Source organism: Podarcis vaucheri, assembly GCF_965113315.1.
Source record: "Podarcis vaucheri genome assembly, chromosome: 7".
NCBI lineage: Eukaryota > Metazoa > Chordata > Lepidosauria > Squamata > Lacertidae > Podarcis > Podarcis vaucheri.
This window is the reverse complement of record NC_138765.1, coordinates 82,680,115-82,695,827: the sequence shown is the minus strand read 5'-3', so window position 1 is coordinate 82,695,827 and position 15,713 is coordinate 82,680,115. Positions and strand designations below refer to the sequence as shown.

Genomic DNA, 15,713 nt, shown 5'->3' with positions numbered 1-15,713 from the left:
CAGGAATCTCAGCTAAAGCGACTGTTACAGGAAAATCCTTGGGCTCACTCTGATCGCCAAACAAAGACACCAGCCAAAAATATAAGAGCAAAACAGCAGCCTGTAGGCCTGATCTTTATTCAAAAGACGGCTGCAACAGGACTTCCACCACCATATGGAAGGAGTAGGAAGAAGCCCACAACACAAAGGATGGCTCCTTTTTCTTCAAAGTTTCCCTTTTTTACTCACAACACCCTTAGTGAAGCATTATACATCACAGCTAAGTCATAATCTGAAGGAAGGAGCCATCCTTTGTTCTGGGCTTCATCCTGCTTCTTCCATGTGGTGGGTGGAAGTCTTGTTGCAATAAAGTGAGCCCAAGGATTTTCCTATGACACGTCCATGACAGACAGACAGCCAACCTCTACGTAAAAACTTCCCAATGAAGGATAATCCAAGCCTGTGCCACTGTCGACCAGCGCTTACTGTCAGAAAGTTCTTCCTGATGGTTCGTTGGAATCTCCTTTCTCATAACTTGAAGCCTTTGGTTCGAGTCCTGCCCTCCAGAGCAGGAGGAAGCAGCCTGGCTCCTGCAAAACAGCCTGCCCTTCTTAGCGTGACCTCTGGGAGATATTAGATTTAGAAGCAGGAGCACCTCCTTGGAGAGAACGATGCCGTTCCTGGGTGCCCAACTGGCATGGATGCCGGTGGAGGCATTGCACACAGCTAAATGGAAGCCAGTCATTTTGCTCTGTTCTGCTCTGCTCTGCTCTGCTGTGGGGCAACTGCTCAAGGCTCTCCTCTCCCCACCTGCAGGGCCGCCGACCGTCTCAGTGGTGCCAAAGGGCCCCGTGCAATTGAAGGTGGGCAAATCCATCAGCCTGGACTGCCTGGGGGCAGGTGAGCCCCGGGCCCTGGTGCGCTGGAGCAAGGTGGGTGTCCGGCAGAAGGTGGAGCACCAGACCGTGATGCCGCTTGACAGCCGGGCTGTGCTGCAGGTGAGTCGCAGGTGACACATTGTCCGCAGGGCAAGGGAGCAGGAGGAGGGGCCTAGTATATATGCACTGGGGATATATGTGGAGCCTCTGGGATCAGGAGCAACGTACCTTAGAGTGTTGGTTTCTGGCGGCTGGAAGCAAGCAGTGGGGAGGGTTCTGTTGCTGGCGGGCTTCCCAGAGGCATCTTGGTGGACCAGATGAGATGGTGATGGCCGCTAGCCACAATGGCTGTGCTCTGTATCCATAGCTAGCAATGCTTCTGAATCCTGGTTGCTAGAAACTGCAGGAGGAGAGTTGTTCTTGTGCTCAAATCCTTCTTGCGGGCATCTGCTTGGCCACTGTGAGAAGAGGGGGCCTGGCAAAATGGGCCCTTGGCCGGATCCAGCACGTCTCTTACGTTCTTACGGGCCAAAAAAGGGGCTTGTTTTTGGTCCCAAGGCAGCCGTGGCCCCATTCCTCGATTTGAAACACACACACACACCCCAATACTGTTTCCGCTCCAGATCTCATCCGCGAAGCTTGAAGATGCTGGCACTTATGTCTGCATGGCGCAGAACCCCCTGGGGACGGCGGAAGCGCAGGTGGAATTGCTTGTGGAGGCCGTGCATGGGAGACCGGGCGCACCTGAGATTCATGCGAACCCGACGCAGACCGTAGTTGCCGGGCAGACGGCTCGGCTCCATTGTTCTGCCACAGGTAGGTGGGGAGCCTTTTTCAGCCCAAGGTCTGCATTTGCTTGGAGGAATCTCTCCCCCCACCTTGGGGAGGGGAAGGAGCCTTCATATTCCAATAGTGGCTGTGGTCAGAGACAACCAGTGGTCAGAGCAGCAGGTGGGACTCTGAGCCTTCGCACAGTCAGTGGGCTTATTTCCTTTTAATTAAATGAGATTTGCATGCCGCTTAACTTTGAATGCAGCCTCTGAGCAGTTTGTGAGGGACGCAGAGTAGCGCACAGAAACATTTGGTAAAAAATCAGCCTTAGGAACAAGTGTATGTGGCAAGGAGACATGGAAGAGTCTTGCTAAATAAAGGATTGGGATTGGACTTTGTGACTTTAGACGAAACAAAAGAGAGAGGGGTTGTATTATATATAAAAGCCAAATTTGACCCAAAGCAGTTATTTAAGGACAGGGGAAGAATAATTGTAGTACAGATAACAGTACAAGGTGAGAAAATAATAATAGATGGAATATATGCACCACATGAGAGAAAATTGGAATTTTATAAAATGTTAAAAGAAAAACTATTTGAATACATGGGCTAGAAGATAATACTAATGGGAGATATAAATAGGGTAGTCTCTCTAGATAGGAATAGGACTATAAGAAAAACTGACTCAAAGGAAGGGAGACTACCCGCAACTTTCTTCACAATAGTGGAAAATGTTAACCTGATTGCTATACAGTGGTACCTTGGTTTATGAACTTAATCCGTTCCAGAAGTCTGTGCTTAAACCAAAATGTTCTTAAACCAAGGCATGTTTCCCGTAGCAGTGGGGAACTCAATTTACAAATTGAACACACTCAATAGGAAGCAAAACATGTTCTTATTCCAAGGCACAGTTCACAAACCAAAACACCTACTTCTGGGTTTGCAGCGTTCTTAATCCAAGTTGTTCATAAACTAAGCTGTTCTTAAACCAAGGTACCACTGTATGGAGATTTAAACATCCACTGGACAGAAAATTCACGTTCTTCTCTGAACCACATCAGTCCAATGGAAAAAATAACTCGAGATGGACGTCTGGAGAATTATCAGTATATGTCAAAAAAGTAGACATATTACCAAGGACACTTTTGGATCATAACCCAGTATTACTTGAACTAAGAGGAGAAAAAAGCACTCCATTTAGATGGAGAATAAATGAAGGCATTTTAGATAATCAAATTATTTTTCAAAAATCAGAAAAAGCCCTGTTATAATTTTATATTCATAAAATCAAATAAAGCTGTCTGTGGACAAACGCCAGCTCCCTTGGCCTGAAAGGCGAGATGAGTGCCGCAATCCCGTAGTCGCCTTTGACTGGGCTTAACAACCCAGAAATCCTTTACCTTTTTTTTTAACCTTTACACACTGCCTACTGCTAGCCACATTCAGCATTTCAGGGCCAAGGCAAGGCAGATTTCCTCGTTATGGGTTTTTTCTCCTGTTCATGGAAGCATAGAATTGCATAGAGTTGGAAGGGACCCAAAGGTGATCTCGTCTGACGTCTTGCAGTGCAGGAATCACAGCTGACCCTAACCCGCAGCTAACCATTGCTCTCTCCATCCCAGGCGACCCCTCTCCGACCATCCACTGGTCCAAGCTGAGGGCCCCCTTGCCCTGGCAGCATCAGATCGTGAACGGCACCCTCGTCATCCCCCGGGCGGCCCAGCAGGACTCCGGGCAATACATCTGCAACGCCACCAACACCGCCGGCTTCACAGAGGCCTTCATCATGCTGGATGTGGAAGGTGAGGGAAGGAGGGAGGGAGCGGGCGAAGTTAGGGCACCCTGCTAAGGAACTGGCCCTATTCTGCGCGCTGCATAATGCTCATCCCACATGGGCGAGAAGCCATTCTTGTAGCGTGGCAGCAGCACCCGAACTCTGGAACTCCCTGCCTGCTGACATCAGGCGGACACCTTCGCAGTACTCCTTTTGGTGCCAGCTAAAAACACTTACGTTTAGGAAATTGCCTCTATGGATAAGTAGAACACTGCAGGTATTTTCATCTGGTTTTTAAGCTTACCACTGATTTTCATCCTTTTGTGTGTGTGTGTTCTATTAAAAATGTTTTAAACTGTATATAACTGATAATTTGATTGTTTTATCCTTTTTTATTTTTAAAAAGTATATAAATTAATTAATAACCCCCCCAAAAAAGAAAAGAATCCTGGGAACTTGGGGGTGATTTTTTTTTTTTTTGAAGGGGTGCAGAGAATTGTAACTCTGTGGAGGTGAGGATAAACTACTGCTCCCAGCCTTCTTTGCAGGGGTCGATGTGCTTTACACGTGTGGTTGTTTTGTCAAAGACGACCCATTTGAATTAATAAACCCAAATTTACCATTATTCATGTTTATTAACTTCAGTGCTGTTGAGTAGAACTGGCGTTACTATTATTAGTAATATTTAAATAGTTGTTTATACCTGTTTTTAACAGGGGGACGCGGGTGGCGCTGTGGGTAAAACCTCAGCACCTAGGACTTGCCGATCGTATGGTCGGCGGTTTGAATCCCCGCGGCAGGGTGAGCTCCTGTCGTTCGATCCCAGCTCCTGCCCACCTAGCAGTTCGAAAGCACTCTTAAGTGCAAGTAGATAAATAGGTACCGCTTTATAGCGGGAAGGTAAACGGCGTTTCCGTGTGCTGCGCTGGTGCTGGCTCGCCAGAGCAGCTTCATCACGCTGGCCACGTGACCCAGAAGTGTCTGCGGACAGTGTTGGCTCCCGGCCTCTTAAGCGGGATGAGCACGCAACCCCAGAGTCGGTCACGACTGGCCCGTACGGGCAGGGGTACCTTTACCTTTACCTGTTTTTAACAGACAATTTCATTTTTCATGGTGTCATTCTTTTCTAAAGCACTTTGAGGTTTTCTTCTTGCAATCAAGCGGCATCTACATTTTTCAAATGCAACGCATAGGGTACCCAAGAGCCCATATAAAGTCCTTAAGTGGGTTCCCTATCAGTAGGAGAAAATAACAGAGGCCAACCAGAGAATATTAGAAGCAAAGCAGCTAGTAAGCCTGATCTTTATTCAGCTGTTGCAACAGGGTCCCCACTCACCACACACAGGAGGGAGGAAGAACCCAGAATATTGGTGTGCAAGCTCTTATATAAACTTTTGAAAATGCCCACCCTGTAGTTCAAGACCACCCCCCTGAAACATCATGCATACATCACAGAAGGAGGCAGTCTACAGCAGAAATTCTGTCTGCCAGATACCTGATAATGGCCACTGATTGCATTTTCTGGGTAGCCTGGCCATTCTTTTGTGATGGTAAATACTCAGTTCCTGAATCTCTTAAGCATAGTGTGCTCTGCTTAACAGATACTTGCCAGACTGTATTTGAAAATGGAGGTGTAAGCCCTTACAGTCCAAAGACAATTGGAAAGCTTTCCCCATTCCCTTCTTCCTTGCAGAGCAATATTTGAGGTCACTGAAAGAGTCAAAATGGCTTTTGGACTGTTTTTCTGTACTGTTTTAGACATGTGGTTTATACATTTATGTATGTGCCTGCGTCTGGTACATTTATGAACATTTATTTTATATCTTAGACCTTACAATTCTCATAACACTGGTAAGGGACTCTTAATTGCTTTGTTCTGCTGATTCACGGCCAAAGCGAGGGAGGAAGCCATTTCTCCGAAGCCTGACGAAACCTCTTTGATCAAGCAATATAGAAATTATATGAAATAAAAATAAAATTAGTGCTGGAGCCGAGAGGCGCCTTGGAAACAATACCCTAAAAAAGAGCAGGGGGCTGTTTAACCCAGAGAACTTTCTGCTCTTCTCTTCCCCTTCCCAGCGCCACCGTACGCCACCACCCTTCCGGACTCGGTGTCGGTGCAGGCGGGCGAGGTGGTGCAACTGCAGTGCCTGGCTCATGGCACGCCCCCTCTGCGCTATGAGTGGACCAAAGCCAACAGCAGCCTCCCTGGGCACGCCACGGTGCGCGAGAGCGTTCTCCACATCAGCCCGGCCGCCCCCCACGATTCGGGCGCCTACCTCTGCCGCGTGAGCAACCGGGTGGGATCAGCCGAGGCCGTCGCCCATGTCCGAGTGCAAGGTGAGGACACGGGGAAGGTTCAGCGGTGGTGAAGCTGAGAGAGAAAGGGTGGAGGCTGTGGACAAGGTGCTTGTCTGAAGGAAATCCTTTTTCACTCCAATCCGTGTCAGGCAATATCCATGCCATACATTCAACGCACACTCAAATCCACATGGATGGTCCCAGAGAATCCTGGGAGCTGTAGTTTTTTAAGGGTGCCACAAATAACTGTTTTGTGGTGGTGGGGGGAATCCCCATGGCTCCCAAGAGCCCTCTGCACTTGTGTAATGGCACTTCAAATAAGTGCCGTGCAAGTCCTGTTGTGATGAAAACAGTTGGAAGCTTGCTATCAAGCCCAAAGCGCAGGACCGCAATACCTCAAGGACCGCCTCTTTCCATTTGAACCTACCTGGACCCTGAGATCATCTTCTCGAGAGGTTCGGAGGGTGGCAACACGAGAACGGGGCCTTCTCTGCAGTGGCTCCCCGTCTGTGGAATGCTCTCCCCAGGGAAGTTCACCTGGTGCCTTCATTATACACCTTTAGGGACCAGGCAAAAATATTCCTTTTTAACCAGGCCTTTTATTGATCTGATTGACATCCTATACCCTTTTAAAATGTGGCTGATGAGAGAAGCTGATTCCAGACTTGCGGGGCCACCATGGACAAGGCCCCTCTCTAGGGCCCTCTCGGTGTCTCTGGCAAGAGTCGGGAGCTTCAATCTGTCTTCCTCTTCTCCCCACACAGGTGCAGCTGGAGGACCTCTTTCCATCCAGGTCACCCCACGGAGAGACGTGAAGGCTGTGGGGGGCACAGCAGAGTTTGCGTGTTCTGTTGTTTCCGGAGACCCCCGAGCCCGGCTGGAGTGGTCCAAGGAGGATGGGGAGCTGCCTCCTCAGCACACCATCCGCAACGGCGTGCTTCGGTAAGGAGAGCAGATGGTACTGAGCCCAGTGGGCCAACGGTCCAATTCTGTACGAGGCAGAGCGCATCTGAGGGATGCCGTGGGAAGGATGGAGGGTGAAACAGGGCCGAGGGGTGTGCCACTGTTGATGGACAGCTGAGCTAGACCAGAGTCCTTTGGGGAATTATAGGGACAGAACTACCCAAACTGTACAGAAACTTATTCGTGTATGCTACTACAGCGGCAAGAATGTTACTTGCCCCAAAGTGGAAAGAAGCAGAAGTCCCAGCAAAGGAAGAATGGATAAAAAACTTATTCAATATGCAGAAATGGCAAAACTTTTTTTAATAATAATATTTTTTATTGGTTTTACAAAATAAATCACACACTTATCACAATTAAATTTTGAAATAGAACAAGATTCTTCTGAATCTTAGGGCTTCCCTTCTCCATGGGTTCTTTAAATATCTTAAAAAGGTAAAGGTACCCCTGACAGTTAGGTCCAGTCGCAGACGACGCTGGGGTTGTGCGCTCATCTCGCTCTATAGGCCGAGGGAGCTGGCGTTTGTCTGCAGACAGCTTCCCAGTCATGTGGCCAGCATGACTAAGCTGCTTCTGGCGAACCAGATCAGCGCACAGAAACCCCATTTACCTTCCTACCGGAGCGGTACCTATTTATTTACTTGCACTTTGATGTGCTTTCGAACTGCTAGGTTGGCAGGAGCAGGGACCGAGCAACGGGAGCTCACCCTGTGGCGGGGATTTGAACCGCCGACCTTCTAATCGGCAAGCCCTAGGTTCTGTGGTTTAGACCACAGCGCCACCCACGTCCCTTTTAAATATCATAATCAGCTGCATATTATATTTCATCTGAATTATAGTCCTGCAATATATCCAGAGTCTTTGTAACATTTCAGGAGTTACTCAAAGCTTGCCAAAGTGTTCAAGTGTTACAGTGTTCTTTCAAATACATTTAATATTTAACCCATTCTCTGTTGAAGTTTTGATCCTCCTGATTTCCAATCCCCCCCCCCAAGTCAATCTAAACTTACCAGAAAAATAAGAAATCAAGACAACAAACTTTTTATAAAAGAATGGAAATGGTTTCTTGAATATTTACAGATAAATTGTAAACAGATGAGAAAATCGGCAGGATTATTGTAATAACCTGCGGTTTTTTATAAGATTATATATTTAAGGAAGATGAATAAATGAACAGATTAAGTTAATTTGGATATGCAGGAGATATAAAAAATAATTTTTTAGGAACCGCAGAGAGAGGGGGAAGGAAGTCAAGTTTTGAAATGTCAAAATGATTGTAAAATTAGTGAAGTGTATAAATCTGAAATGCATGAATGGATTTTTAAAAAGAGCTAGACCAGAGTCTAGTGACTCTCGCTGCTTCCCTGCAGAATCGAGAAGCTGGATCGGGGGTGCCAAGGTGTCTACGTTTGCCGAGCCACCAGCTACTCTGAGGAGGTTGAGGACAGGACCATGCTGACCGTGCAGGGTAAGTTGGAGTGGGCAGCCACCGACTGAAAGGCCTTTGCTCTCTACTACTCTCTTGGAGGCAATGGCTCCCTTGAGTGCAGTCAATCTCCCCCTAACCCCACATGCAAAGGTGGGGGGGCAGCAGTCAGCCACTAAGCCGCAGAAAAATCCCAGTATCCCAGTTACTAGACTGCTGTTGTGCATTTTAAATACAGTTGTACCTTTGACCCTGAATGCCTTGCAACTCGAACGTTTTGGCTCCCAAATGCCGCAAACCCGGAAGGGAGTGTTCCGGTTTGCGAACATTCTTTGGAACCTGAACATCCAATATGGCTTCTGATTGGCTGCAGTAGCTTCCTGCAGCCAATCAGAAGCTGCACTTTGGTTTCCAAACGTTTTGGACGTCAAATGGACTTCCGGAAGTGATTCCGTTCAACTTCCAAGGTACCACTGTACATGCTGGCAGAGCAAGAGTGGTTCTGGTGGAAAAAAGGGGGTGGGGGGCGACTCTTCCCCCTCCAGCTCTCCATCAGAGAGAAGCTGGTCTGCCATAGAATGCATTCCCCAGTCCTCGTCTTCAGACCATTCCCTGACATCAGGGCATATTCCAGCTTATCTCCAAAGAAGGGGAAGGGAAGAGTCCATCCTCACAGTTGCCATCCTGGTGTGGAACTGAAGCATTAATTTCCTGCGCTGCATAGCGAGGGAGGTGTCTTATAATCACAGATTCATAGAATTGTGAAGTTGGAAGGGTCCCTGAGAGTCATTTGGTTCAACCCCCTTGCAATGCAGGAATCAGGACCACCTCCTGCTGTGAGAGAATGCTTTCATCCCCATGGGTGCCAGTCTATTGCCTAATAATAATAATAATAATAATAATAATAATAATAATAATAATTTATTATATATACCCTACCCATCTGGCTGGGTTTCCCCAGCCACTCTGGGCGGCTCCCAACGGAATATTAAAAACACGATAAAATATCAAACATTAAAAACTTATTTATGCAGCTGTTGTAATTTAGATATTATATTATATTTCATGCAAGGGAATCATTGGGAATTTTGGTTATTATGTATATATGTTAAGTTTCAATAAAGATCTTGGGGGGAGGGGACTTCCCTAAACAGGGCTGCCTTCAGATGTCTTCTAAAGGTTGTATAGTTGTTTATTTCCTTGGCATCTGATGGGAGGGCGTTCCACAGGATGGGTGCCACCACCGAGAAGGCCCTCTGCCTGGTTCCCTGTAACCTCACTTCTCACAGGGAGGGTACCGCCAGAAGGCCCTCGGAGCTGGACCTCAGCGTCCGGGCAGAATGATGGGGGTGGAGACACTCCTTCAGGTAGACTGGGCTGAGACCTTGAGGATCCTCTGACGTCTCCCTGTCTGCCCCCCTCTCCTCAGCACTGCCCAAGGTGATGATCAACATCCGGACGTCGGTGCAGACCGTGCTGGTGGGCAACGCCGTGGAGTTTGAGTGCCTGGCCTTTGGGGACCCAAAGCCCCAGGTCACGTGGAGCAAGGTGGGCGGGCGGCTGCGCCCAGGGGTGCTGGCCAGTGGCAGCATGGTGAAGATTGAGCGCGTGGAGCAGGCGGACGCCGGGCAGTACCGCTGCACGGCCACCAACGACGTCGGCACAGTCCAGTCCCACGTCATCCTCCATGTCCAATGTAAGTACCAGCAGGGCGAATACGCCCCTCGTTTCTCTCTCCTCCCTCCAGGTTAGCAAACCTGCTTCTTCTCTCTCCTACAGCCGTGCCCCAGATTGCTGCAGCCCAGCCAGAAGTGAAAGAGGTCTCTGCTGGGTCTAAGGTGGTCTTCCCTTGCTCAGCTTCCGGTTTCCCTGTGCCAGATATCACCTGGACCAAGGTAACACTCCAGAGGGGCAGGGAGCACATCTGTGGGCTTTGCCCACCAATAAGGGCCTGGCGGCTGACGACGTGTGACGCCGTTGTCTATTTTATTTGTTGCATTTATTTCCCGCCATTTCTCCTCCAAGGAGCTCGAAGGTGGCATGCCTCCCCCCTTTTATTCTCAAAACAAGTTTGGTTAAGGCTGCAAGGCAGTGACTGGTCCCCAAGGTCTCCCAGTTGTGTTTTGTGGCCGAGGGGAGGATTTGAACCCTGATCTTTTCCCGTCCTAGTCCCCCGACAACCCTGTGAGGTAGCTTAGGCTAAAAGAAGGTTGAAACCAAGTGAGAGTCATGGCTGAGGGGGGGATATGGACCCTAGTCTCCCAGGTCCTAGTTCAGAAATAACCACTACACCACACTATCTCCATGTGCTTTCTGTATTAACTAGTGATCTTTTTTTAAAAAAAGTCTTGTGTAGCTTAGTATCGGTTTGATCATATAACACTAATCCTGGCACAACTACACTGGCTGCCAATTAATTTCCGGGCCCCAATTCAAAGTGCTGGTTTTTGCCTATATACCCTTCACGGCTCAGGACCTCAATACCTCAAGGTACCTCTTTTTAGTTCTTTGTATGTTTATAAGCAAAATGAGATAAATAATGATAAGGCAGACAAGGGAAAAGGCAGAGAAGGGTTTGTGGGGAAGAGCGAGAACAGCCTCTGGGGAGAGCAGCAAGATGGCGCACATGGCAAAGGAAGGCTGTGCCCTGCAGAAATAGCCTGCTGAGGGTTTTGGGGGCCGCTTCTGTGTTCCAGCTGGAAGGAGACCTCCCCAAGGAGGTCCGTGTGGAGAGCAACATCCTGACCATCCCGTCCGCTCGCCCCGAGGACACTGGCATTTACGTCTGCACGGCATCCAACCGGCAAGGGAAGGTGACGGCTTTCTCCATGCTCAAAGTGCGCGGTGAGTTCAGCAGGCCGGTCTCTTCTCCCTCTGAAATCAGTTTCTCTGCCGCCGCCGCCCAAACCATGGGAGGAATATTCAGAAAGGGGACAGGCAGTTGCTGGTCTCTAGAGTTTGACCTGGAGAAATCCTCCTCTGGGGCTCTCCAGTTGTGAGAGGGGAATGTCCTCTCTTTCCCCTTCCCCTTCTGGTTGTGTGGACTGTGTCTTGAATAGGGGTGGAACCGGGCAGTGGTATTTTTCTAGAAAAAGAGGTGTCGGAGCTCACCATGAAAGGCTCTCTTATCATGACAACGGTGCCCATCTGAAAGGCATCAGAACTTAGTTCTGGTGAGTTCCAGGTGCAAAAAAAGAGCCTTGCCCGGGCTGTTGCTTCCTGCCTCCTAGCCTGGTGGCGGCTGCTGGTTCGAATCCTGCTGGGACTTCTGCGCAGGGGGGGAAGGGTCCCCGCTCAGCTGCATGCAGAAAGCCCCAGGTTCAACACTTGAACACCTCCAGTTTAAAGGAGCATGGGTATCTGGGCAGGGGGGAAGCACCCCAGAAGGCTGCTGCCAGTCAGAGAAGGCAGCATTGGGCAATATTGGGCAATGATGCAACCTGGCATGGTGGCAGTCATGGGATTTCCTGTGGCTAAAGTGGACCAAATAGGTAGCCGGCAATTCCTCAAATTGAAAGGATAAGGGAGCTGGGAAATTGCGGCAGCTGCCCAGTCCTCTGACCCCCCTGCCCTTCCTCTGCTTGTAGAGCGGGTGGTGCCATATTTCACCCAGAATCCTCAGTCCTTCCTTGTCCTGCCGACCATGAAAGACGCCTACAAAACATTCGCGATCGAGATCACCTTCCGACCGGACACACCTGACGGTAAGCGCAGGTGCTGGGGCAGGTGGGGAGGCCCTTTGGGGCAGGACTGCAGTGTGTCGTCCCCCCTCAAATGTAGGCACTCCAGAGCTTCCCCACAAGTACGATAGGGCTGCCATATTGGGATTTCAGAGGCGAAATTGACATCCGGGAGGGATTTCCGAAATGCAGCGTTTTGTCCTGGATCAATCGAAAAGTGGCGTTTTTTGAAACAATTTTGGGGTGCCCTGGTTTTTACTTTTTGAAATATGGCTATCCTAGTATATGAGCTCCTTGGTCCTTTTTTGGGTACAACCAGCCACCTTTCTCCTTGCTGGTAGAGGCCCGAGCGCTCTCTTTCCTGGGACTCTCTCTCTCAACACTCTCGTTTTCCCTCTTGCCTTTCCTCCCAACTCGTCTTACCTTTCTCTCCATCTCTCTTCCTCTCTCTCTCCTCTACACCTCTTCCTCCCCCTTCGTCTCTACTCCCTCCTTTCCCCTACCTCTCCAGCTCTCATGCTTTACTCAGGTAAGTGTCGTTTCTGCTGGGCTGCCGCTTCCTTTCTAGCCAGTCCTAGGCGCCTCCCTTAACCCTTGCGGCGATGGAGCCTCGTGCCCGCGTGTGTGTTGTGAAAAGTGTGCCCCTTGGCAAACTAACTATTCCACTGGTGGAGCTGTGTCTTCACTCAGGAGCCCTCCCGGCCCCTGTCCACCTGCTCACCGATCTGCCTAACGCCTTGCCAGCCAGGCTGCTTCTTTTGAGGCCCTGCCTAACCCCGATTCCTTGCCCAGGCAGGTGGGACATTCTCCCTTCCTTACCAGGAAGCGGAACTGTGTTGCATCCCAGGGACAGGAAGCCCAGGTGGATCTTGGCCTCCTCTTGTTGCGCCGTGGGGGCCGCCTGCCGTGCTGCGGGTTTGGGTGCCAAAGGGAGCATAGCACATTGTCGTGGTCTCGCAGGCTGGTGGGCGCCAGCTTTTGTGGCTCGTCCGCGAATAGGCCACTTGCGTGGGTGGCAATGGAGGGCTCTGAGCACTGCATGGAACTGGGGCCTCGGCCAGGCTGCCTTTCCCAGGCGTCGGAGGATGGCCCGGCTGCAAGTAGCTCCCTGGTGCTGAAGCTGTGAGCTGAGCAAACCCATGCCCCGCGGAGACCACTCACCTTCCTTTGTGCTTTTGGCAGGGATGCTGGTGTACAATGGGCAGAAGAAGAACACAGGCACAGACTTTGTGTCCTTTGGATTGGTTGGGGGCCGTCCGGAGCTCAGGTGAGAGGCTGTGGGTCCTTATCTCAGCACCCTCTTTCTGGCTGGGTGTGAGTTCCAGCCTCAGCCCATCCTTTCCTGCTTCTGAACCCAGAGCTGTGAGACGTGGGCCTCCAAAGTGGCCTGCGCCAAAATGGTCCAGCTTGCCGAAGGGGTCTTGCAAGGCATGCCAGGGCCTAATGGAGTGGGCGGGAGCCGGGGCAGTTTTGACCCTCCTGATCTGTCTTGGCATTGCAGGTTTGACGCTGGCTCTGGCATGGCCACCATCCGGCACCCTTCCATCATCAAGCTGGGCGAATTCCACACCGTCCGGCTGTACCGCAACCTCACCCAGGGCTCTCTCGTTTTGGACAACCACCCTCCCGTCAACGGCACGTCCCAGGTGAGTGGCAGGCTCAAGGTGGAGAGGGTAGGGGCGGTTTCTCCCACCTGTGGGAAATCTCTCTGGCATGTGGCTGCTGAAAGGGGCAGCGTTATAAGCCAGGGCAGGCGCTCTAGTCAGGGGGGCAACATGCTGCTGGGCATCTTCACCCCATCTGTGGGTCTGAGCTCTGCATTCTGTACTTGCCAGTGGCTACTGAACCAGGCCCAAAGGCGCTGGGTACTGGGAGCAGGATGGCAAGCCGGGCCAAGATGGAGCAGCCCCCTGCAAACTGGTGTTTCCTGTTGGAGACCCACTTTTGCTAGGTTTACATTTCTGTGTTATGGACTGGATGAGAGCCAACAAACTGAAGCTCAATCCAGATAAGACAGAGGCACTGTTAGTGGGTGGTTCTCTAGACCAAATAGATGGGAGGTTGCCTGCTCTTGATGGGGTTACACTTCCTCTGAAGGAGCAGGTTCACAGCTTGGGGATACTCAGCTATGCCTAACTACTATTGTCTATTTACAGATAGGTAGCCATGTTGGTCTGCCATAGTCAAAAAAAAAAAAGGGGGGGGAGAAGTGTGCATGCACACGAAAGCTTATACCAAGAACTAACTTAGTTGGTCTTTAAGGTGCTACAGGAAGGAATTTTTTTATTTTTACTATTGTCTATGTTCTGGTAAACTCAAGGTTAGATTACAGTGGTGCCTCGCAAGACGAAATTAATCCGTTCCGCGAGTCTCTTCGTCTCGCGGTTTTTTCGTCTTGCGAAGCACGGCTATTAGCGGCTTAGCGGCTATTAACGGCTTAGCGGCTTTAAGAAAAAGGAAACAAACTCGCAAGAACTCGCAAGACATTTCGTCTTGCGAAGCAAGCCCATAGGGAAATTCGTCTGGTGGAATGACTAAAAAAACGGAAAACTCTTTCGTCTAGCGAGTTTTTCGTCTTGCGGGGCACCACTGTACTGCAATGCGTTATAGGTAGGGCTGCCTCTGAAGACAGTTCAGAAACTTCAGCTAGTGCAGAATTCAGCGGCCAGTTTGCTCACCAGAGCAAGATGGTTTGAGCATAATACACCGATTCTGGTCCGACTGCACTGGCTACCAATTAGTTTCCTGGCCCAATTCAAAGTGCTGGTTCTGACCTATAAAGCCTTAAACGGCTCAGGATCACAATACCTCAAGGACCGCCTCTTCCCACATGAACCTACCCAGACCCCGAGATCATCTTCTGAGACCTGTATTCATGTGCCTCCTCCTCGAGAGGTCCAGAGGGTGGCAACATGAGAACGGGGCCTTCTCTGCAGTGGCTCCCCATCTGCGGAATGCTCTCCCCAGGGAAGTTCACCAGGCGCCTTCATTACACACCTTTCGGTGCCAGGCAAAAACGTTCCTTTTTTAACCAGGCCTTTGGTTGATCTGATTTACATCCTATGCCCTTTTAAAATGTGGCACCTTTCAGGTTGGGGGGCTATTGAGTTATATTTTTATTTTTATTATGTATTTTGTGGTTTTATATCTTGATTTTATTCTGTGTACTGCCCTGAGACCCCTGGATATAGGGTGGTATAATAATAATAATAATAATAATAATAATAATAATAATAATAGTAGTAGTAGTAGTAATAGTAATAATAATATTTCTTCCCCAGGGCAAATTCCAAGGTCTGGACCTCAACGAGGGGCTGTACCTTGGCGGGTATCCCAACTATGCTGCTACTGCAAAGACAGGCCTGACCAGCGGTTTCATTGGTGAGAGCTACACAGAGTCATAGAATTGTAAGGTTGGAAGTGAGTCCCTCAAGGGTCATCTAGTGCAGCCCCCCTAAGGTGCATGAATTACAGCTGAAGGATCCCTGACAAAGTTTCATCCAGCCTCTGGCTGAAAACCTCCAATGAAGGAGAGACCACCACCTTCTGAGGACAAAGCGGCCAGTATATGCACGGGGGTTTCTGTGATCTGTGGCAGGTGGCTGGGCTGGGTTTTGAGTGCACCTGGGCAGGATGTCCCAAGAATGACAGCATCAGGGACCGCACTGAGGAGGAATGGTGGGAGCCACTCGCTCCCCTGCTCCTGCTCCTGAATCTTCCCAGGAGTAGGAGGACAGTATAGATTTGGAACAATGGTTTGCCGAGGGGCACAGTTCAGAAGGCAGAAGCTGGGAAATACTGGATGGGGAACAGCTAGGAGAAGAAACACTGGAAAAGAGAAGGTTAACAGATTCACAGTCATTGGACATTATTCCTTCGCTCAGCCTAAGGTCAAGAAGAGCTCAGAAAGTCTCAGAACAGAAAGCACAGAGGGTACAAGC

The 15,713-nt window shown here is 49.8% G+C and overlaps 1 protein-coding gene and 1 long non-coding RNA gene across 19 annotated transcripts in view; one reads left to right on the top strand and one right to left on the bottom strand.

Moving 5' to 3' along the window:
* Positions 1-15,713, bottom strand: part of LOC309536582 — a 221,452-nt gene that overhangs the window by 7,321 nt on the left and 198,418 nt on the right. The window lies entirely within an intron of this gene.
* The window catches only part of HSPG2 (heparan sulfate proteoglycan 2), a 212,890-nt gene that overhangs the window by 178,081 nt on the left and 19,096 nt on the right, over positions 1-15,713 (top strand). For 15 of the 18 annotated variants that reach the window (XM_082229608.1, XM_082229623.1, XM_082229618.1 and 12 more), the window contains 14 exons: positions 796-977; positions 1,481-1,673; positions 3,251-3,430; positions 5,482-5,742; positions 6,468-6,645; positions 8,037-8,134; positions 9,522-9,788; positions 9,872-9,987; positions 10,789-10,936; positions 11,680-11,796; positions 12,284-12,301; positions 12,955-13,039; positions 13,274-13,418; positions 15,054-15,153. In XM_082229608.1, the coding sequence (XP_082085734.1) occupies positions 796-977; positions 1,481-1,673; positions 3,251-3,430; positions 5,482-5,742; positions 6,468-6,645; positions 8,037-8,134; positions 9,522-9,788; positions 9,872-9,987; positions 10,789-10,936; positions 11,680-11,796; positions 12,284-12,301; positions 12,955-13,039; positions 13,274-13,418; positions 15,054-15,153 (2,088 nt within the window). The remainder of the gene's footprint in view (positions 1-795; positions 978-1,480; positions 1,674-3,250; positions 3,431-5,481; positions 5,743-6,467; positions 6,646-8,036; positions 8,135-9,521; positions 9,789-9,871; positions 9,988-10,788; positions 10,937-11,679; positions 11,797-12,283; positions 12,302-12,954; positions 13,040-13,273; positions 13,419-15,053; positions 15,154-15,713) is intronic. The other 3 variants (XM_082229617.1, XM_082229612.1, XM_082229614.1) reach the window with 1 other exon arrangement.